Below are 25,203 nucleotides of genomic sequence, written 5' to 3' on the forward strand. Positions count from 1 at the left end.
TTTTTTTTTTTTTTTTTCATTTTCTTTTTTTTTTTTTTTATTCTCTTTCTTTCTTTCTCTCTTTAAAAAAAAAAAAAAAAATTGAGTGTGGCATGGAGAGAGTGCTCAACTTTTCCTTAGGTGCAGACTGGACCCCAGATACTATCTGGAAGCAGAAACTGACATGGCACAGGGAAGCAGAGAGAAAACTTTATTGGGATACAGGCACATGCAAACAAGATAAGACGACCCCTTTTCCTCTGCCAACTCCTATGACTATGTCGGTTCTACCAGCTTTCAATTCAGCCTACAGAAAAAGGCAAGGGTGCTCAGGAATTGAACTCTGAACAACAACAATAACAAAAGTGAATTAAATCAGTCCTGATTTGACAGAAAATGAATACAATTTAACACAAAAACAAAATATAATCATTATAAAGTCAATATATTATATTGGGATTTCATTTTTTGGTATGCATAAGTTTTCATGATCCATTTTTTTTTCTGCTGTACTAAAAATATTGCATGAAGCTGGAAAGTCAAATACGTAGCCTGTCAAAAAAAAAAGTTGACCAAGCTACTCTATCCTCAAGCTCTATTCTACTTTTTACATGCTATGAGGCCGTGGTCTGATTAGTGAAATTCTCTTAATCTCTGCTTCCTACTTTGCATTGAGGATAATGACAGTCCTTCTCTCAGAGAATTGCTGTGAGGACTAAATAAGATATGACTTGGAAAGCAGGCAGCACCATGCTGGCAGGAAAGTCAGTTTTCTCTGGATGTATGTGAACACCTCCGTCGCATTCACGCCAGGTGCGTGTTAAACAAGGGAATTCTGGGCTCACCCACACCTACAGAGTAAACATCGGGAGGCAGAGGCCACACATCTCTATTTTAACAATTCCAGTGATGCTCATATATACACTAAAGCTTTCAAATAGGGAGTAATGTACTGTCAATTATAATTAGCTTTAAAAAAATCTACCATTGATTTTAGGAATTTGCCTATTGCTTGAAAAGTTTCAAAAGTACTGTCAAAAATTTTGTCATAATATCTTTGCATTATCATTCTGATATCTCTTTATAGTATGGTGACATCCTTTGCATTCATTCCTTTTGGCCATATTTGGGTTCTTTTCTTAGTTGGCATCACTAGACACTTGTCTATGTGTCAAACCTCTTTTCTGTATTTTGTGAGCTGAATTCTGTTTCACTCAAAACGTAGGCTTTGAAGTCCTAACCTCTGGTATCTCAGAATGTGACAGTACTTGTAGATAGTATCTTTAAAGAGGTAATTAAGACATAAGGAGAATATATAGGTGAGCCCTAATCCAATATGACTAGTGTCTTTATAAGAGGAGGAAATTTAAACACAGACTCAGAGAGAAAACCATCTAAAGATATAGGGAGAAAATGACCAAGTACAAGCTGAAGAGAGAGGCCTCAGAAAAAAAACCAACTCTGCTGGCACCTTGATCTTGGACTTCCAGCCTCCAAAATGGTGAGAAAATAATCTGTTCTTTAAGCTACCTAGTCAGTGGTACTTTGTTATAACCGTTCTTGCAAACTTTGTATATTTTTTATTTTATTGATTTTTGCTCTCATTCCTATCACTAATCATTCAGCTGCTCTATAGTTTTGGGCTTAATTGCTGGTTATTTTTCAAATTTCTTAAGATAGATATTTCAATAACTAATTTGCAGCCTTTCACTTTAACATATTTTATAAAGTTCTACATTTTTCTTTGAGCACAGATTAAGACGTTCACATCTTCAGAAGATCTTCAAAAAGTTTCCAATACACAGAATTCTCACAGTCAGGAAAACAAACCATAGATGTAATTTTTGATAAATCTGGCAATAGACACTTACAGTGACTCACTCTATATATATTTTGAATATTTATTGGTAAGGAATTTCTGGAAAGCAATTTGGCAGTGTGTGATACTTATAGGAGTTTATAGTATTTGCTCCAATGATTCAGATTTTAGTACTCAATGTAAGTTAATAATCAAAGATATTTAAAATTATCTAAAATTTATATAAAAGAACATAGTACAGTAAACTATGAACCAATATAAAAGGACTGAATTATTCAACAAATTGAGCTAAAAATTGGTTATTTTATTGCAGCTTCATTTATATTAGATGAAAATTGGCTTACTTTTAATATTCATTAAACAGACAATTTAAATAAATTATAGCATAGTTTTATAGTGTAATATTATGCATTCCTTAAAAATTTCAGACCCTTAAAATATTTAACAGTTTCCAAAAATCCTTATAAGCGCAATATGCAAGGTTAAATACTTTCAGTGTAATAATTGTGTGTGAATATGTTTGTATATTATGGTACAGTATAACAGAAATGTTGGTAAGGTACAACAGTTAATTTTTTAATTTTTAAAAATAACCTTCTGTATTTGCTGCAATGACATGGTTTTCTTGGAAATGCAGATAAAATCCATGCAATAGTCAATTCTTATAAAGCAACAAAGAAGTGTCTGGGGAATTTTAAAAAGACACTGTGGATTTTTTTTTCAAGGACTGATGATTGTTCAAAAAATGCAAGTGTTTCGATTCACAGTGGTCTTGGGCATTGAGCAGATGGCACCTGGCAACTAACTCTGTTGTTATTTCCACATTATAATAAAATAAATTTTGATGAATTTTAGTTCTGTGGTGGAGATGGGGTCACAGTTTCTGAAGAGTTCTACAAATTTTGACATGCATAAATCATGCTTTGTTTATTGGTGGTTTCATTGCATTATACAGATCTCAGGGTGGGTCTGGATGTGCAAACATCTGCTTTCTCAGTGTGGCTCAGCTTCTAAAGCTGCTAGAATTGAAGAGTGACCACTGCGATAATCATCTATTATAGAAATTTTGGAGATAAGAATATAAAGAACAGAATGATCTTGAAAGTTCTCATCTTCTGTGTAATATCTGGCTCTATTTAGTTCCTTTAGCATTTCATGCAACTATTAAGAAAAAAAACAAAGCAGATTGTTTAAACAATGGAATGAACCTAGATTCCAAATTGACATGAATACTCAATAATAAATTCCAAGCATTAGGTCAGCTTTTCTAATACCAGATTCTTGAGAACTTAAGATTAACACTTAATATTAGACCAGTGTCTCTGGTCTTTTGCCTAAATAACATTTAGTAGTTTTATATTCTTATGAAAATTTCATGTTTTCATTGGTATGAAAAAAGTGTTAAAGAATATAGAATTGGGCCAGGCATGGTGGCTCACATCTGTAATCCCAGCACTTTGGGAGGCCAAGGCAGGAGGATCACCTAAGGCCAGGAGTTCAAGACCAGCCTGGCCAACATGGTGAAACCCCATCTCTACTAAAACTTCAAAAATTAGCTGGGCGTGGTGGCAGGCACCTGTAATTCCAACTCCTCAGGAGGCTGAGGCAGGAGATTTACTTGAACCCAGGAGGCAGAGGTTGCAGTGAGCCAATATCTTGCCATTGTACTCTAGTCTGGGCAACAAGAGCAAAACTCCATTTCAAAAAAAAAACAAATAAGAGAATACAGAATTGAACTTTCTTATTGTCTCTGTACTGTGGCTACAAGAATTATGGATAGTGGGTGAAAACAACCAGGAAATGTTAAGAGAGATGTGAAGGGAATTCTTTGAAAGTCTTTTATAGAAGAACAGAAGGGAGGGGCATTTACCCCTCTCAAGCCCCATGAAAGAGCAAGGCCAAGACTACTACTCATAGAATTTTCGTTGTTTGTCAGGAGGGGAGACTGGCTTCTACCCTCACCCATCCTGGTAGAACTATAGAATCAGGTCGTGCTGCCCCAACAGGTACCCAAGCAGCGTGCAAGAGAGCTTGGGGAGGAACCTGAGTTTGGGGAAATAGTGGTTTCAGTTTTCACCATGGTGAACCTGAGGTCAGGATGCAAGACAGATCTGAGGCTGTTTGTGATATCCAAACAAGGAGAATGGTCAGCAACTGGACAAGATACACTGCCGCATTTGGTGGGACAAGTGCACATCTTAAGTCATCTTGAAAAGACCCACAACAGGAAAACTCTTGCCTGTGAGAAGGAGCTCCAGCAGAAAGAAGATAAAGGTAGAATGCAGAAAATAGGAGCTAAGGCTAGTAGGCTCCATGTCTAATCAAGGCACCTCCCCTTCAGGGAGCAAGGGAGACATCTGAGGTGTTGGGATGGATCTTAGGAACATATCATACACCCCCAAGACAGAGGTAGCATTTGAATACATCTTGTTATTAAGAATGAAAAAATAAAGAAGAACTTCCAATAGTAACAACAATTAAGGGATTTACCCCTTTTCTTTTCATCGTTCTTACCCTGGAGAAGTCAAAAGCAAAAGAAAGAGGAGTGGGAGAGTCGCTGGGGAAAGAAGGTGATGGAACAAGCAGGAAAGAGCATATTCTTTCTCATTCTCATTGCCGGATTCTCAGTAATGGACTTGACCTGAAAGAAGAGGAGAAACTGCCACTTATTTGAGACTTTAAAATTTCTCAATTACACCAGTCAACTAATCTGACACATGAAGATGACAGTATCCTTACGGGTGATAGTGAATTAAGCACTAATCTCTGCCTAAGATACCACCGGGGCAAGAAGGAGAAAAGTCATAGTTGTATGAGAGCAGGGGTGGAAGAAAAACCAGTTTGCCAGATTGCACCCTACTAAAGTTGGGTATTTTAATGAATTAGCTACAGTAACAGATTTAACTTAATGTCTTCCATAAATATGGGGTTTTTATCATGTGATATTTTGAAACAAATTTGAGGACTCTTGCCATCAGAGAATCTCAGTTAAATCTTTAAAGTTATTTTGGCCCATTAACTCTATATAGAAGTGATTCGTAACTTTATGGAATCACTCGTTAATAGAAACAATGAAGTGAAATTCTCCTATGTACGGTTAACATCTGCTGTTTATGCTCAGATAGGCCCAGGCCATCCAAGTTTTAGCTGTGACTAATTATATATACTTATGGGAAAAACAATAGATGGGTATAAAGTACAGCAGAATGGAAAAAAATAAGTAATTATCCAATACTTACAGCTACTTTGAATTATTATATAACCAGTTTACATCTATTGTATACATTTATGTAAACATTCATTTTATTTATATTACTTAATAATGCCCAGATATTTTAATTAATGAATTTTAACAAATATTTAAGCCTCATGAGATACAGGTTCAATTTTGCACAAAGAATTGTTTACAGCCTAAATCATTATGTCACCAACGATCTAAAGAAAGAATGCCTTTCCTTTTGTACAATTTCTTCTTTTGAGCCATTTTTGGCTTTTAAGAGGAAGAAAAGGTAAAAGTAAATATAAGAAGTTCACACTCACTTAGTTGAAGATATTGTTAGATTTAACTCGTCTCTGTGGAAAACCTAATGAGTTAGTATTTATGAATCTCTTGATTTCTGAAATATTTATGTCTAATACTTCATCCCATGTTCCATTGTTTTCTTTTGACCTATGACTTATGAAATAGTGGAAGAAATGGAATGCAGTGGATAAAAGTGTTCAGTAACAAGCTAACAACTGAAACTTCTTTGAAAATAAACAATGTATCGGCCTGCAGTGGACATTTTTCAAATTTATTCTAATGAAGTAACATACAAAAGTGCATTTTATGTCTATGCAGTCACAATCCACTGAATGCTCACCATGTTTTAGAGGCACAGTTATTTAATACATACATTCCAAAAACCTTTCTCGATAGAGTGTTATTTAGTATAAGGGAAATTTAGCTGAACAGATATGTCTGTTTTCCTGTACGGTTCCCCATTAAACATAGTTTTCCATCTGTATTCTTACAAAAGAGAAATTATCAAGGGGTGGAAGGACTTGTCACCTGTTTGTTTTCTGTGCCCTCATTTCTACTCACTAGAGGGTATGTTGCTTCCTGTCAGAAACCTCGTCTCTGATGCTTTGCTTCTCAAGGCAACTGCAAGCTCCACTCATCTCCACCTGCCAGGCTCAGGCTCACAGCTATACTTGGATTTGTTCCTGCATAAAGCAGACCTATTTAAAAACTCACTGGCTGACAGGGAAGATTTCAGTTCTTCCTGGCACTGATGACCCATTCAGTCCCCTCACGCTCTGCCTGGAGCCTTGCTGCCCCTTTTCCCCAAGTGCAGCCATCCCATCTTGCCAGCCTGGGATCTATTCAATTCGTCTAAGCCTGGTTTTGCAGTCCCATCTAGACTCTTGTTGTAGCTGTAGCCTTTCTCCTGTATCTCAGGCCTTCTTTGGGCATGGTCTATTCCTTTGGACCCCATCATTTCAGCCCTAGTGAAAAAAATACCCTTGTAAACATAATTGCAGATTCAGTACTAGTATCTTTGTTGGATGCTATATTTATATAATAATAAAACTATTTATATATTTTATTATAGTATAATTATATAATATTTACAGTATTTAATATTTCACCTTGTTTTTTGTTTTAACCATTTAAAATTAAATCATACTTTCTTACATATTAGCTAATATGGGACTCTATATTTTACCAACATGCAAATTCATGGGCAATGTGTTTTTAACTCTGCAATTTTAAATCTTTTGTGAATGAACACATTTTGTTTTGTTATTAGAATTACTAATTAGATTAGTAGAATATTTATGTTTTAGGATATTACCATTATTTAGACAATTAGTTTCCTTTTAAGTATTGTTGGGTATTTGAGGATAAGTTGTTCAGTTTTCTTTAATAATGTTTTATTGTTGTTGTCAATCATCTTGTAAGAAAAATAGCTGGAATACACATATCTTGATAAATTGTAAACCATCTTTCATATTTCTCCTTTCTCTCTATGCTCCTATCTCTTCTTTCATTTCAATTTGCATAAGAACTCTTTCTTACCAAATCAGACATGAATCAGTTGAGATGGGATTAAGTTATTTAGGCAGATATTAGATAACACTTCTGAAAAAAAAAAAAAAAGTGCTGGTTTGTTCTGCTGGTACATGGCATCATTTTCCAAAGTCATTCCTCATGGTTTCTTGATATTGCTACTTCCCTGCCAATATTTTTAAAGTGAGTTTCACAAATCAACAGTTCTCAAAGTGTGGTCCCAGAGCAGCAGTGTCAACATCTCTTGGGAATAAACAGAAAATATACATTATCTGGCTCCAACCCAGCCCTACTGTACCAGAAATAAGATTGGAGGGGGCACAGCATTCTGTGTTTAAACAAGGCCTCCAGGTAATTTTGATGCACACTGAAGTCTGAAAACCATTGCTATAGGAAATAAAAAACAAACGTGGGTTCTTAAAGTTAAAAAGCAGCACAATTAGTGATTTAAAATACCTGCTTGATAGAATTGTTTCACAAAGATAAATATTTTTTTAAAATCATTTTAATGGAGCAAATTTTAACCACTCCCTTTTGAAATGGTCTTTCTAGCAAAAACCTTAACACATTTTTCAGTAAAACAAAGTGTTCAATTAAGAGAATACAGTGATATATTCATTGTCAAGGCAGAAAGCTTTCTTCCTCATTATAATGGAATTCAGTTAAATATGGTTAGGTAACATGATGTGCTGCCTTCATATTTATGTGCCTAGTTTTCTGCTGGATTAAATTTGTTCACTTTTTAATTGAATCAGAAATTCTTAGAAATTAGCCATTATGAGAGAATAGATTATGAATATTTGAAAATTAAAAATAATATATATCAGTAAAATTTCTTTCGAAAGTTGCAAGACATAGCATCCAAAGGAAGATCAGAGAGTTCTATATTATAACAAAAAGGGTTGACTTGAGTTGCTGGGTTAAAAAGTGTATTAGGACAGAAAAAGCAGAAGGCAGACCAGAGGGTAGGGGCACCATGGGTCAATTTTACCTGCTTGTATTGACTAGAGATGGCCCTCGAAAAATTCCTTTAGGGCAAGTTATCCAATTACTTTTTTTTTTTTTTTAATGAGCCTTGATGATAAACAGAGACAGAGACCAAGATAGAGACAGAGCCCTATATCATGTGAATCTTATTAAATTCACCTGATTGTTTTCTGCTTTCTCCAATGTCCAGTGTAATGCCAGTACTCTCTCCCTGCTTATTTTTCCTAGGCTTTATCTGCTAACATTTGAGCACACAAACATTTCAATGAAAATGTAATCGTCCTTCTGGGTCCACTATAATACGTAATGTTTCATGTACCATCCATTTGAAGGATACTCAATGTCAAGATCCTTTTTTTAACATTTTATGTTTTTAACTATCAAAATATGGGCATGAATATCAAGGGTCAATACAGCGATAAGGAACAATACTGGTTAATGATGTTTACTTCAATATTTTGGAATAAGTATTATTTATTGGCATTTTGGCAATGATGTTTTTGGTTGCTAATTCAGACTCTGGAATTGATGGAAAGGAAAGAATGTAAAGAAAAGTTTTACTTTTCATTTTTATAACAAAATATTTTCTCTATGCACAACAGGTGCCACTGACATATGATTAATTCCAAATGTAAGAACTGAACTTTATCAAAAGGTTCTTGACCAAAGAAAATAAGATTGATGTTCAGCCTTGTCTATATTCCTGCATAAACTCTTTGGGTCCAAGTTTCATTTACAGTTTTACACGAGATCATGCCCCTTTGATTTACTACTAATCCCACTGGAGCGGGAATTATGGTGGGAATGTGAGTGATGTGTTTATGCTAAATGCTAATACTTTAGTTGGTTTCACATAAGAATTTTAAGCTATTGGGACTATGTATATAATTGGGCTTTTCATTGCAGATAATTAATGAGGCAATGTTCTTTCTTCAGTTTTCAGCCATAGAATTGATTGCAATTTGTCATTTCTCAGGAAATGAATGTGAAATCCATATACATATTAGTTTCATGGGTCAATAATCTTAAAACTTGAATCATTCCATAAGATTTGTCCAAAATATCAAGACACGAGTATAAATATTGCCTTTATGACTAGTAAACGTTAAACTATCATGTTTATGTTAATTTGGAACCTGAATATTGGATTTTTGGCATTAGATAATCCTTACTAAGTCAAATATCTGCCAGAGAAAAGAATCTTTCTATTATACAGTTTCAGCTCAGTACCAGCAAACATGTAGCATTTAAGATTACGGCATTATGATGTATAATAGTAAATTCCTAAACATATCAATCATTTTCCATCTGCAGCTGCACTATTTCATCTCTGAAAATAATTAATTCAACAGCACTGACTTTGAAGCACTATTCACAATTAAATTCTAACCTACAGAGTTCTATCTGCCAGTAATTCTTAAACTTTTTGTTATCATGACTTTTTTGTAATTTTTCAGTTCTTGCATCTTATAATTCGTCATGGCATAGATGTACTTCAGTCATACAGTTAACAAATATTTACTGGACATTTAATGTAAGGATATGATTCTAGGAACTAGGGATACTTTATAGCATATGTTGTAAGGCATACCAAGTTTTTGTACTTCCTGGAACTTACAAACTAATCTTATTTTTCAAAATAAAATCTGTTTAATGCATTTAAGTGGGAATTAAAGGCAGAATAACTTTGCAATAGCCTTTAAGATACACAGAGAATTACAAAGTCAGGTTTGGAATGATTGTCCGACAATCATATTTTCAACCATAGGATACCCAGAAATTAAGAAAGTAAAAGTATTTTTATTTTGCTTACCAAAGCAATGCCTTGAGTTCTGCGGAAGGCTGTAATGAATATCTGCAATTATCAGATGCTAAATTTGACCATGACTACAATTTGTTTTGCGATACAAACTAAATTATTTTTTGCAGTGCTTAGTGAGTCAGTCAGAGTGTGCATTAAATACTTCACGTCAACAAAGGTAAAATCAAATAAGATCTTGCCTAAGTAGAATAAATAAGATATTCCTCACTGGAATTGTATCTGTGATACCCACTTAGATAGTGTGAAGGAGCAGACCATAAGCACAATCTGGGCAGAGACTCCACTTAAGTTTTGCCCTTATCTTTCCATTGTACAATCTAACTACGTAATCCTCACGATAGACAATACATGCAATGAAAAGTTGTTAGGTGAGTGAGTGAATGAATTAATGATTCAGAACACATTAATGAACTCCTTTTCTCATACAAATATGGAAAGATGCAGTGTTCTGCAATGTTTATCCATATTGCCAAGGGAACGTGGTAATGTTTCCTGCAGTCTGTAAATATACAAATTAATATAGTATGGCCATGACAGTCGCACCTCTTTTTACTTAATTTTCTCCATTTTTCATTTCTTCACAGAGCGATTCAACGTGTATCTTATGCCTACGCCAAATCTGGATATTTATGGTGAATGCACAATGCAGATCACTCATGAAAATATCTATCTCTGGGATATCCACAATGCCAAGGTCAAACTGGTGATGTGGCCTCTCAGCTCACTGAGGAGATATGGTCGGGACTCAACATGGTTCACGTTTGAGTCAGGAAGGTAAGATTTAATGCAGCAACCAAGTGAAGGAGGTGTGTAACAGAGTCCTGAAAGAAAGCTCTACCCATCATTGCCCTCCAGGAGGACTATTTTCATTCAGGGTGAAACTTACCAAATACATAATTTCTTCAGACCCTCTAATGCAGTTCTGTTAATTTTTTGGCAGGTTAATTACCCCATTCAAAATAATCTTGGTCTCTTACACTAGCATCCAACTCAAACTGGTTTTGCAACTATTTTAATAATGTAGTATCTTTTGTAAGATTATTACAGTACTATATTTTTGGTGTGCTTATGTGGAGTAGGATCTCCATAAAATTAAATGCAGCATGTCCTCACCCACCTTGTTTTTGTGAGTTGTTTAAATAAGCAAACAATATTTCTTAAAGTTTTAAATAAAACTGTTTAAATATTGCTTGTAGACAAATATGCTGCTTTCTTGGATGCAGCATATATTTGGAATCCATAAGTATCTGAAATGAACCCTTGCTTCACAATCATTCATAGACATGGATTTAGATGTAAACTACAACCAACCAAATCATTGTCTTTATGCAATGACCCCTTTGTGATATTGTCACACACCCAAGATAAGACTTAGGTTTTGGGATTCTATATAAGGAGATATTTAAAGCTTCCATCTTCACCCAGGGGACATGATTTATCACATTCTTAAAATGAATTCATGGTCTTATAAAGGTAATAGTGAGGTTTCACTACATTTGATATATTTTTAAGTTTATAACTTTCTTCTTATAAAACCACTAAATATTTACTCAAGATCAGATTCTAATAACATCAATCTAAGGTAGGTCGTATGTCTCTTAAAGTTTTAAGGAGAAAAGAAAAAAAAAAACCTGAGCTGGAATTATTTTACCAGTCTGGAGCCCTTTGCACTAAGGTAATAGTAAAGTCTCCACTACACTAATTTCTCTGAAAAGTGTTAGGTCCTGTGTTTGCTTAGTAGTTATGAGCTTGTTCAGCCATTTCTGCCTACCTAGATGTATCGAGAGTATAATAATGTAATCACATTCTGGTAGCCATCGGGAAATACAAATTCTTATAAGAAAATGAATATTTTTAAGATATGATTATTATTTTTAAAATCTTGACTATGAAAAGGAGTTGACATTTTTTAGAGATTCACTGACCTAAAATCTATGATGCATTTTTTTAAAACTGGCTTTAAAAGTTATGTATTCATCCATTTTCACACTGCTGATACAGACATACCCAAGACTGGGCAATTTACAAAAGAAAGAGGTTTAATGGATTCACAGTGCCATGTGGCTTAGGAAGCCTCTCAATCACGGGGGAAGGGGAAAGGCACGTCCCATATGGCAGCAGACAAGAGAAGAGAATGAGAGCTAAACAAAAGCAAAACCATCAGATCCTGTGAAACTTATTAACTACCATCAGAACCGTATGGGGGAAACAGCCCCCATGATTCAATTATCTCCCACCAGGTCACTCCTACAACACAAGGGAAATGAGATTTGGGTGGGGACACAGCCAAACTATATCAGTTTTAAATATACAAATGAATGGATGTTGTTGTTGGGTTTTGTTGATGTTTTGTTTTTGTTCTTGCATCACTTACCAGCACTACCTCCAGGATCCCCTCCCCTGGATCTTTCTGGATATGCCTTTCTTCCTCTTTCTATGGAAAACAATTTAACTATTTTGTCTGTTCCATCATTTCAATAGACTTCCATTCAAAATTTTAAAGAACAAGTCATTTTCTTTCATAAAGAACAATTATTCAGAATTTTCTCTCCATTTATACCTGCCCACATTAGTTTTTTTAAGATCTTTCTACTTGATAGAGGAATTTGGTATCTATGTTTTTCCCTCTGTTGTTTGTCTCTGAGTTTAAAGATTTGTCCTTTGGACACAGTTCATTTGTGTTTTTTTCCTTCTCTGAATTTTGGGTATTGTTTGCTCATAAGTGACTGAGAAATTGTCCATAATTTTATGCATCTATTTTGTAAATTCCAGATGATCTCACACTTATTAAAAAGAGCCAGTGCTGGGAGGTCTTGTCCATACTTGATCTAGAGAAGTAAAAGTAGAACATTGCATTCCCTGGCTCTGGATTGTTGGGGGTACTGGTGATGAGATTGGTGACAATTTAGAGGGCAGATTGGCAGGTAAGGCATGACCAGTCATCCTAGCAAACCTAAGCCAAAGGCCAAGACTTTTTTTTTTTTTCTTTTTTTGAGATGGGGTTTTACGGTGTTGGTCAGGATGATCTCTATCTCCTGACCTCGTGATCCACCCGCCTTGGCCTCCCAAAGTGCTGGGATTACAGGCGTGAGCCACCATGCCCAGCCAAAGCCAACACTTTCTAGGTTTTATTAGCTCATTGCCCAAAGCATATCATTTGGTATAAATTTTAGCCATTTATTTATACTACTATATGTACTAGAAAATACAATTGGATATGTCAGAATACTTTTTTCACTGGCAGACTTTTTCGAATGCATTGTTAAAGTCTACTGTAAACCTAAAATGTAGACATGAACAGTAGGAATGGATCTACATCATTTATTGTGGAGGAGTATCCTTTAGTCACCCTCATAATTATAATCATATGCCTAAGTCTTAAGGAGCTCTCGCCCCATGTGAGGCAGAAGAAAAACAAGGACCAGGATGCTCTCTGTGGTTATGGTCCTCAGCACAGCATGGTGCCCGGGAGATGTATTCACAGTCTCAAATCAGCTCGGAGCAATTGCTCTTTTACCATAAGGATCATAACTTTGCATTTTAAAAGTAAAAAACAACCAATTTGCTGTGCAAGCAGATTTTCAAGAAAAATCACAAAAAATATCATACCTTCAGAGGAAGTGATAAGATTCATGATTATGTAAAACTTTATCTGGTGAAAGACAAAACTCCTTTATTTAACTGCTGACTTGACATTTTCACTTCATATTACCTCATAAATATTGTAAGCAAAAATCAAGATGAGTTCAACTGCCTGCATGGCCAAAATTCAAGTGAGCCCCTGATCCTTGGTATGAATTATTGTTCAAAACGGAAGCACTCATATTCAGCACGATGCTTACTAATACAAAATTGGTGCTGAAAATATGTGTCTCACTAACTTTGACAATATTGCTTCCATTTGGAAACCTAGGAAAAATCTGGTTACCGATTTTTAATGATTAGAAATTTAAAATACCTAAATATTGCAATATAGTTATTATAAAAAGATGGTTAATAGACACAAATGTTATATGTCATACAATTAAGAATTCTGTGATGTCAGAAGTAGGCTTAAGTTATTCCTAATCCTGTGTTGGTCAGAGATACAAAGAGAAATAATCTTTTCTCTAATGCATAACCAAGTGATTAAGAGGAAAGATAATGCAGAGAGTTCTTAAATATGATGCAAAAGCATAAAAATATAAATAATTACATAATACATGTTATGTTATATAAGGTATAAGGTCTAAACTAGTAAAGGAATTTCTAAAACATTCTCACATATGGACTCCAACTTTTCTGTATCAACCCAGAGTTTTCAATGCCCTTGGGGATTTCTTTTTTTTTTTTTTTTAATCTATATATCATTTGATTTGCCATCAAGAGTGTTAGTGGTACACATTTCTTCATAAAAGAGTGTACTGCTGTGATGCTAAGATTTTCTTCTGAACCACTGATACCTGTCCTCAAAGCTTGTTATGCTTGTTGGTGCAATCTACCAAAAGGTAAACACGGTAGGTTTTTAGACAAGAACTCGTGTTTCTCTTTCAAATGGTCCTGAAATATTTCTTGACTGAAACATTGAAGAGTTGCAGTTAACTAAAATATAGTCAAATATGAGACATCAAGTACCAACATTGCATAGAGCTTCAACTGAAGTGAGGAAATCCTGAGCCTGGGCACACAGGCAACAGCTGCCTCTCCCTGGCAGCCATATTTGGAGGCTGCTATTCCATAGATGATGTCGTAACAAAATATACCCCAATTTTAGAAACACTGAAATGTAAAAACATGCACTTTTCTTGAATGAATGAATTAACCAAGGGGATGGCTCCATTGTTCAAATAAAGCCAGCTGGGGGTGGTGTCCTGAGATACAGAAACCTAGGAATGAAAGTGGCAACCCTTCACGGAGGAGATCAAATCACGGGAGGAGATCAAACCACAACTTTACATCTCTCTGACTTTATATTCATGATTCCAGAAATCATTCTTTATTTGATGACATGAAGTTTAGGAACTTTCCGAATGAGAATAAAAGAAGCCTAAAAGGTGACCAAAACTCTCATTGAGATTCCTGCAGACCAATTAGTAAAAAGCAATTCACATTAGAGTATGTGTGGGCTCAATAAAAATGTATTGAACTTTAAAGTTAATCGAGCAAAAACTAAGATCAGAGTCTTCATTTCTCGATAAAAACCGTTTCCTAAATCATTTAATTAATGCTCTCTCCTAGGGGAAAAAAAAATCAGAGCTGGTATTATCATAGCAAGAGATTTACCAAATTAGACACATGGAAAGAAAGGGCATTACATTCCTAAAACGCTTTGTTTTGGCATTACTTCTTTGGGATTAAAGCAAGGGTTTATATAGACCTATGATTTTTTTTAAACATTGAATACATCCCTGATACAATTTTTTTTCATGGAGGCCTTTGCTACTCTATACCTTGTAACTAAAACTCAATTAGATATGATTTAAATATTTCTGTGGCCCCAGAAACCCATTTATTCTCTGGGCTACTATATTTCATTTATTCAACGCCATGGTAAGAACTAGAGAAATAAAGATGGGTAACACATAGTCCCTATCCTTAATGAGCACATAGGGTACTTGCCGAGATAGATCAACTAATTATTTCAATATAAGAATTGTAATAAAATATATCCCAGGAGGGTTATGTATTAGGAACATAGGTTAAGTTGTTACGTTGGTAGTAATAATGTCAACCTCAAATCTCAATAGCTCAGTATAACTAAGGTTTAGTTCTCACTCAAGTTATGTCTGATGCAGGCTTAGACAGATCACCAGGGCACCTGGATTTAGAAACCTAGGCTGCTGCAATCTTGTGATTCAGATATTTTCATGCTAACACACCTCATTGCCATGCATAGCAGGGGAAGAAGCTGGGAACATTCTCCAACAACCATGCTATGGACTCAGTTGTTTCTCCCCACAATTCATATGTTGAAGCCCTAACCCTCAAACTTACATCTTTATGACAAAAGGCAGAGATGATAGGTCCTTCATAGGTGTAATTAAAGTTAAATGAGGTAATAAGGCTGGGGTCCTAATCTGATAGGATGGGTGACTTTATAAGCAGGAGAAAGAAAACTCTAAGTCCCTCTTTTCTGCCATGAAGAGGAAAGACCATGTGGGCACACATCAAGAAGGTGACCATTTCCAAGCCAGAAAGAGAGCCCTCACAGAACCCAACCATGCTGACACCCTGATCTCAGACTCCAGCCTCCAAAGTGAGAAAATTAATTTCCTTTAATTCATCCATTCTGTGCCACGTTTTTCTTATGGCAGCCTAAGCTGACTAATACAAAACATTTAGATACTTCAGTACAGTGGCAAGGCATGTTATTTCTGTTAATAGCCCACTATTCAGAATGTGGCCTCCCACACCCTCCCTCCCCCACACACCCCATCTGCAAGGGGGCAAGTGGAGAAACAGGAATATGTGGAATATTTGGTAAGCATTATTGTCTCTGCCAGAGTCGTCTTGTGATGAGCAAAGATCCCTTTTCCCTCTTCTTCCTACACACTCAATTGTTCCTTAAGGGAAACAGCTGAAAAGCAATCCAGCCAGCCACTGATTTTAACTCAAAGTCCAGTGTCTGCAGGCAATTTGTAGCAGTGTGTACATGAGGTCCAAATATGACTTCTTATAGTTCCAAAAGAATGATCCAAAAAGATCTTTTTTTTCCTCTACCCACCCTGGCCCAAGGAACAGTGGTTTAAGAGGGGTGGGAAGCCTATGGCTGCAAACACTCCCATTCAAAGAAATGTTTGGGAGCAAGCAGGCAACAGCCACTGGTCCTGGTAATTCTGAAATGCCACTTGCCAGATATCCTCAGGATCTTTATTCAGAGTCAACAAGGATTTGCAGCTGGGCCCCCTTTCTGCTCTTTTCCATTTGGTTCTGCCCTCTGTCTGCCAGGAGGATTTTCCTTTATCATTATGCTCCTTGTCCGTATTCGAACTGGACACTGGGAAAATGTTCTCTCAAGTGTTGCAAGTTTCTCAGCCCACATTTTACCCTGAGAAGTAGTAGTAGAGGTCTGAAGGCTACTGAATCTTAAAAAGTTACAAACATTTTTTATTTAGGGCCTTTTCTCCCCCTGTAAAACTTTGTCGAAATATCACTGGATTTCTTCTATATTTAGTTCCAGTTAATCACATGTTCCAAGGGTAGTCCTCACTGTTTGGGGAAGTGCTTTTTTGAGGTTTTGTGTTTTCTTCCTCCAATCTGCTTTGTTTCTTCCCCCAAAACTCAGTCTTTTGATTTATAAGGGGCCTCGACTTTGTCAGGTTTTTGTAGGAGCAGCACTCACTTAGTCCTTTGCCTTGGGTCATTTTTATCTAATTAACAGATTATAATAGGCATCCTACCCTTGAGTTGCTTCTTACCTTGACACACCTAAATGACAGGTTTCAGCAATAGGTGTAGCGATTAGACTTAATCTCTTCTTTTCCTTGAGGCTGCTTTAACTTGCTTTTGTCACTTCAAGACATTGTCTCTGGTGTCTCAGAATACTCTTTTCCAGTTTTACAAGGTTTTGAATTTTTCAAATGCCCTTCATTTTTGCTTGCAAATTCGCAATTTCTTTCTAAGAGAGCCTCTTTCTTTTTAGTACCTTATCATTCAACAAACACTGTTAACCTTTTATCTGAACGCTTCCCCTAGATGTTGTTGGAGGAATAAAATTAAAAACAAAATCTTCTCCCAATGCAGAAATCTTCTCCATAAAGGTGATTAAAACACACACACACACAAACACACACACACACACACACACTCTCTCTCTCTCTCTCTCTCTCTCTCTCTCTCTCTCTCTCATTATTTCTGCTAAGAAATTGCAGACAGAAGGAGAATCCCACACCCTTTGATATAGCCCAGCAGGTACAACTCAATACATACAGGTTCTCAAGATAAACAATTACTGGTCTCAAGCAAGAGCACTTGACAGCACCCTTTGTTGTACATGCCTTATCCTTGTAATTAGGGTAACCGCTGGTGTTGGCTAATTGGCTTTATGTAGAAGAAAAACAAATTTCTTATATCTTTATGACAAGAGACAATTTTGCGAATTGGAGAGAGGTAGCACCTGTAGTTAGGTACCCTTGCTCTCACAGAAAGTAGGAGATGAGGGTGCTTCTCCCTTCAGGTTTACAAGTCAAAGACACAGTTCTAGAGTCCTTAAGAAAGGCATTTTAGGATCTTAAAGCTGATAAAAGACCTATCTCGTTTTCAAAAGAATTATTTACATTTCAAAGAGAGGAGAAAGTACTTGCAACCAAAAGTTTTCTAAAGTAAATGCCCTAAGAAACAGGAAAGATAATTGCCCGTTTTCAACGGGGAGAGTAAAGCCTCTTAAGTTTCACATTTGTCCATACAATCCAGAAACTCTTAAGACATGAAATCCGCCGACCAAGTTATCACAAGTTCTACTAAGAGGCAAGAGTTTCACCGAATATCTCACTGCTAAATATTATTTTCCCAGCTCCCTTACCACTTTCCTTTATCCCTAGCCCAGCCACTATTTCAGTGCCCCATATTTTAGGACTATTTATTTATCACTGCACCACTATGAAGATCAAGAACAAAGTCTCAGTGGTTTATGCAAATGGAATTGATTTCTCACTCATGCTAGTCCCCTCTGATTCTGGGCAACTATCCTAGGCAATCAGGACAACACTTACATCAAAAAATAGATGCTTTGGCTTCAGCAGGCAGCCCTTCTGTTCATAGCCCTTTGTTGGGAACTAGCTATAAGGTTTCCAGACTATGCTGGGTGCAGGGAATGATGGGGAGCATGAGACATTTGGAGAACAGTCCTGTTTAGGCAAACGGGCACCAAACTGAATTTTCGGGAGTCGGGAAAGGCTTCCTGAAAAAGACAATTTGCACAGCAAATCATGAAAAATGAGTTGGACTTCTTCAAGGTAAAGTGTGAGGTTGATGTGAGGATAGAGAGGTCAGAGTATTCTCCACCAATGCACAGCAGAGACAGAGCATGGATGGTGGTTCTTAGCAGATTTTAGCTGCTGGAGATTAAAGAAGACAGTGGGTGGAGAGTTTGTTAGAAAGTCAGATAAAGCTGACAACCAAGAGTGTTTTCTCTGTCATGTCAAAAAATGAATTGGACTTTATCTTAGGTAGCAAGAAGTTGTTTTTTAATGCAGGCAAGTAAACATAGATTTAAATTTTAGATATCTCTATCTGGTGACTTTGTGGAGGATATTTTAATAATGAATCTTTTAAGTAGGTTAATAATTTATGTACGTAGGGCAATATTGTCTGAGCAATCATGGTTTGAAATGACATGGGAGAATAAATTAGACCAGACTCGGCTTCTGCGTGGGCCAGCACTTTCCCTCTGCCCCCAGTTACACTCTATTAACCTTTCTGAGACTTGGTTTCCTCATCTGTGAGAACCTGATAAAAATATACTCTGCTATGTCCACCTTCAGTGCTGATATGAGGATCAAATAAAGTAATGTGCTTTGAGGCCGGGTGCAGTACCTCATGCCTGTAATCCCAGCACTTTGGGAGTCCAAGGCAGGCAGATCACGAGGTCGGGAGTTGGAGGCCAACCTGGCCAATATGGTGAAATCCTTGTCTCTAATAAAAAACAAAAACAAAAAATAGCCAGGCGTGGTGGCGGGCACCTGTAATCCCAGCTCCTCCAGAATCGTTTGAACCAGGGAGGCAGAGGTTGCAGTGACCCTAGATTGCGCCATTGTACTTCAGCCTGAGTGACAGGGCAAGACTCTGTCTTAGAACAAAAAATTGCTTTCAAACAAGGGCTTTGAAAGCTATCAGATGTAACAACAGTGTAAGAGATGATTAAATTTGGCAAACCCCTATTTTTACATGCACAGCCCTGGACAGGGTAATATAGGAAATCAAAAAGGAGTCTTTCCTTTGAAGAAATCAACATTCTTTCATGAAAAATGCTAAAATGCCCAGAGCATGATTTTTGTAGCTGGAGCTGCAGGAGAGTGATTACAAAAAATGAATTGAGTGTGAACACATGGCAGGTCTCTCGCTGTGGGAGTGGTCACCTATGGAGGTCATGCCAATATCACTGCTTTGTCCTTGTTTAGATGATTTCAGGAAATCTTTAAGGGGACCTTTCACAGCAAGTTAATGTGCCCCTCAAGAACATCCATCGTATAACTCTGGCTTCACTTATTTTAATGGTGGTGATAACCACATGCATTAGCCTCATTACTTGTGAGGGTCAAAATCTGCTAGTGAGAACTAAGGAATAGTGTCCTGAAATTATTTTAAAATTGAATAGCCAAAATCTTGTCAAAATTCCTTATAAATGAAAATATTTTTCATTCTTAATTAGTCTAATAAACTTATCCTTGACACAAGTGTTATTTTTTTCCCTTTATTGCAATAGTTTTTTTAAAAATAAATTGATTCATGTGAATTCAAGTCATCTAGTTTTGTTGGAAAATGTTAAAACTCTCACAACAGAAGTCTAGGAGGAGGGCGAAAATCATAGTTGCTCATGTATTTACAAGACTTTTTTCTTGGTGTTGAATAAATTCTAGCAAAGATGATTAATTCATTATTATCTTTATCTGTTACAGACACACATCATATTATATGCACTTGGTCATGGTAGTAATTAACTCACAATGTCTTATGATTTACTAAAACTAAAGAATTTAAAATTATCTGGGTTATATAGCATTAGCAAGAGTAAAAAAAAAAAAAAAAAAAAACAATTTCCTTGTAAAGGAAATTCAAATTGTGATAAAATCTGCTCTTTCAAAAGTTTTTGCTTGTATATTTTCTTCTAATATCTTTACTTGCTTAGATTTTCACCATCTTATTATAACTTCCTGGCCACTTGATTTTTTAAAAAAAATTATAAACTTACTGGCTAGGCCCTGCTGCTCAAGTCTATGTTCCCAGCACTTTGGGAGGCTGAGGCTGCCAGATCCCTCGAGCTCCAGGAGCTCAAGACCAGCCTTGGCAACATAGTGAGACTCCATTTCTGCTAAAAATACAAAAAATTCACTGGGCATGGTGCCACGTGCCTGCAGTCCCAGCTACTTGGGAGGCTGAGGTGAGAGAATCACCTGACCCCAGGAGTTTGAAACTGCATTGAGCCGTGTACATGCCACTGCACTCTAGCCTGGGCAACAGAGTGAGACCCTGTCTCCAAAAAAATAATATATATATATATATATACTTACTATATTTAATAAGTCTATCACTGTAAATGAAGCAGAAGAGTTTTAACAGATCTTTAAAGAGGAAAAACTAATTTCTTCAACGTGGAATAGTTTCCAACATTTTTCTTACTCTTACATAGCTTATAGCACTGAAGTCCTACGAAATAGGTACTCTGGTGTTTATCACCACAAAAGGGAATACAACTCAAAAATCAAAATCAATTTGCATATACATAGTAAAACCAGTCGAAAACTCACAAAGCCGCAAAAACACATGTTCTTCTCATAATATAGCTTTGCTAATATGTCTCAGGTTTTTGTGTTTAGAGGTCAAATAACTTAATTTGCATGGTGGAGGTTCCAGCAGCAATTACTAATAGATAATGAGAAAACATTTTCTCTTTTGACCCGAGGAGATAATAGATTACAAAAAACAAAATTCGTGCTAATTAGAACAAAATTAGTGTTAAATGTAAAACTTCCAGACACTAGATTTTTTTCATTAATATTTCTAAGTAGATTGTGGATTCATAATTGTCTTAAAAGGGAATGCAGTCTATCATAGGGTATTCTGCCATGAGAACAAAAATCAGTTAAACTACAAATGAAATTGGGTATTTTTTCTTCCCTTTATTTTACCATAAAGACTTGACTTAGATGAAATAGGTAGCTTGGCTTATTCAAAACTAGCTCTACTCTCACCGACCCAAGCAAGGCTGTATCTTAATAGAAGATACAGAGACACTAGGGGTTATGGGAGCCTAAGGCTCAGCATTTGCTGCTGATCTTAGATCTGCCCTCTACTTTGGTTTGTCTGGTGTTACTCTTCAGGCTAGGTCTACAGTTCTAGAGACATACTAGAGTTAATCAACCCTTCAAATAGAGGTGAGAAAAAGCTTTCAAATTTATTTTCCACATATGGCACACCTGGAACATGGGGCTTTATAAGACAACTCCAATTAATATCATTAGAGAAGCAAAGAAAACAAATGCACAGAGACCGTGAGTCCATGATATGCTTTCTGCCATTCCTGTTTCCAAGTAAATATTTTCACTTACAAGTATGATTAGTAGGTGCACCTATGGAATTCATTGCCTTTGGAAATACAATCCCAGTGATAGTGGAATCTTTTAATGACGAACAAGGTAACAGATACTCAAATAAAATCATCCTTAATAAACCTGTGATTAAAAACCACTGCAATTCTCACAGTTGTTAAAAATTATTGTACTTGTAGAACTTTTACTAAATTTTATTTTTCATGTTGATTAAAAACAAACCAATTAGGTGGTATATTCCCTGAATCATTTCTTTGGAAAATCAGCATCTACTTAGATTACAATTAGTATGTATGAAAAATAATGCTACTCTAGACTTTAATGTGAAAATATATTTGCTCCTGAAATTCTGAACAATCCATTTTCCTTTGACATTTGTTTGTCCAAATACCCCTCAGGGCATCACGTTTATTTGCTCATCTATTGCCTGATGTGTTTCAATGATTTAATTACATAATACATTAAAAAAAAAAAGCCAAATAATTTTAGCCTACATTATTGGGCCAATAAGCCAATTAGGAAAATAAACAATCTCACTTTATATCAGAAGAAAAACACTTTCCTGACTTTTAATCCCTTGTGAATTCTGTAGGCGAAACCATTCATGGCAGGCCCATACTCGTTTTCTGTTGATTTTAGGTACTTGTCTTTTTCCTTATAGTCACCCTGAAAAACTCAAAATAACCAGACAATTGATTATTAATTATTCTCTATGCTGGCATTAAAAAAATGAGCCTTTTCAATGTTTATATAGAAAATCAATTCTGTGAAGGAACACTTTTATTAAAGAGGTAATGGACATTATTGTGTTTATTCTGAAAAGTGCAATTTACAACTCCTAAAATCGGAAAATACTAATTTTCAGGTGAAAGAACAGCTAGACAGATAGCATATAAATGGTCTGTGTGTATACAATCCACCAAACTCTCTGAGCATGCCAATTATCTTTCTATAATTGTACACTGGGGCCGGGCGAGGTGGCTCAGGTCTGTAATCCCAGCACTTTGGGAGGCCGAGGCAGGCAGATCACTTGAGACCAGCCCCGCCAACATGGTGAAACCCCCCATCTCTACTAAAAACACGTAAGTTAGCCAGGAGTGGGAACAAGCACTTGTAGTCCCAGCTACTGGAGAGGCTGAGGCAGGACAATCTCTTGAATCCAGGAGGCAAAGGTTGCAATGAGCCATGATCATGCCACTGCATTCCAGCCTGGGCAACACAGTGAGACTCTGTCTCAACAAAAATGGAAGCTCACTTCTCCAAAAATCTCCAATAAATGAAGTGCTAAATATAAAATTGTATCTTTCCTGCTTTGAATTCATAGGTGGAAAAGATACTTGAAAATATTGCTTTCAAAATATACCAGATTCACCTTGAACTTACAGCTACAATTTAGAAACTTAAGAGATCTTTTCCATGCCAGATCATCTAAAGGACATCAGTTACTCTCTCACAAATGATCACTGAGTTCCTCTTATTTGAGAGATATTCAGGACACACAGATCACAGCCTATCCGTAGCCAGTTGAATGAGAAAGCCATTCTTTATTGCTTTAAAATCATGATTAATCTGGTTGTGGGGAAAGCACAAAGAAAAGAACTTGTGACAATTATTCAATGAGACCTGAAATTCATGAAGATTTTTGCTGAATTAGGGAAGAAAAGATTTAGAAGTATGCAGGTAGCTAAAAAGTCAGATATGTTTATTTCTGTTATCACTATACCAAAATAGCGTTGGAGAACTAAGACCATGGGAGGTAGCATGAGTTATAGAATAAGCTTCCTGCATACCAGATCTTTTATTTATCTTATGTATATTCCAGAGGTTCCTAACAGCTGAATGCAACTCTCTTAACACAAATATCATACTTATGTATGACACTAATGAGCTATGGCTTCAGAACCCCTCTATTAAAGATGACCTTGCACCCTGTTCACATGTGATCATGTAATTTTGTCATTTTGTACATGTAAATTATTTTTCTGTTCTTTAAAGTAAAATGGTCTCTAAAATTGTGTAAGCTTTGAGCCTCACAAAACTTGCATCTGTACCTTCTCACTCTTATGTCTGTTTAATTGTCTTACCCAAAGGGGTGCTGGATTTCTATATCATACCTTTTTTACACCTCCTCCTTTCAAGTGGAACCAGTGAAACTCCCAAGATGGAAGGTCTGCATTGGTGCTATGGTATATCACCATGAAAAGTGATGCCACTGAATCACATAGGAATTAAGCTTCCAGTTTTGGCTCTAACCTCATCAGTACTCCCAGCAAAGTGGTGAAAACAAATTATAGATCCAAGGATGTATCCCACTATGGTGGAGGAAGGTACACACCTAATCTATGATCATTTCTGTCTCGAGTACCACTAAAGGGACCTCCAGTGGGACAGGAGGTGATACAGCTTCATCTCCTTGTAAATGTGCTGGTGAGTAAACTCCTGGTAAATAGACTACCGTACTGATCTTTGCTAGAAAGACGCTCTCTATATACAGACTGCTCTTAGCAGGATGCTTCTAGTTTAGAATTATCTATGGTGGACAGACCTATAGCTTCTGGGTTTAGGAGGCAGAGTTTTCTGGAGAATGACAAACTAAACAGCTGGGATATAACAGAGAGATTTCCTAACTCACACACTCGTTGCTGGGGGCACTAGTGCAGACCTGATGTAATCTGAGCCAGACAGTGCACACCCCAAGGCAGACGCGGGGCCCTGGGAGCTGCCTGGACAGCCAGACCTCTCCTGCTTTGTCCCAGACCTCCTGATTGTTTCTATCATTGTTTCTATATTTAGATTGTTTCTAAATATCAGTACCTTGATATTTAGTAAAATCTCTTGATAATTTCACCCTTTTTATTGGCTCATGCACCAACATGCTCAAAAATGGTTTATGTGGATTAAAATAAATTTACAACAGAAATTAAGATCTGTTAATATTCTTTTGTAAATGAGTAAACCATAAAAATAAATATTTTTAGCAGCATATCTAGCTAAGAAAAAAACCAATAAAGTAAATGTGGCAAAGAGATTATTTTTATTAGCAGTCTACCACAGTAGTTGAATAAAAAGAACTTAGAAGAAAATTTTGTAGGGCAATTCACCTTGATCATTAAATATTTAGCAGTATTTTCATGTGATAAGTAATTCATCTATGCAGTGACATTCTCCAAATTGTGATGAGTGTATTTATATAAAAATTTAGGTAAGTTGGATTATGCTTTCATTGACTCACAGAATTATTCCAAGAATATGCAAATCAAGAAAGATTTGGTATGAATAATATGTATATGCAGAAATC

General features: G+C 36.2%; 1 protein-coding gene across 2 annotated transcripts in view; it reads left to right on the forward strand.

Moving 5' to 3' along the window:
• The window catches only part of DOK6 (docking protein 6), a 459,594-nt gene that overhangs the window by 300,804 nt on the left and 133,587 nt on the right, over positions 1 to 25,203 (forward strand). For both annotated transcript variants that reach the window (XM_032293886.1, XM_032293887.1), the window contains one exon: positions 10,245 to 10,434. In XM_032293886.1, coding sequence (XP_032149777.1) covers positions 10,245 to 10,434 — 190 coding nt within the window. The remainder of the gene's footprint in view (positions 1 to 10,244; positions 10,435 to 25,203) is intronic.

Source organism: Sapajus apella, unplaced genomic scaffold, assembly GCF_009761245.1.
Source record: "Sapajus apella isolate SASKATOON/1434 unplaced genomic scaffold, GSC_monkey_1.0 scaffold30, whole genome shotgun sequence".
Lineage (NCBI taxonomy): Eukaryota > Metazoa > Chordata > Mammalia > Primates > Cebidae > Sapajus > Sapajus apella.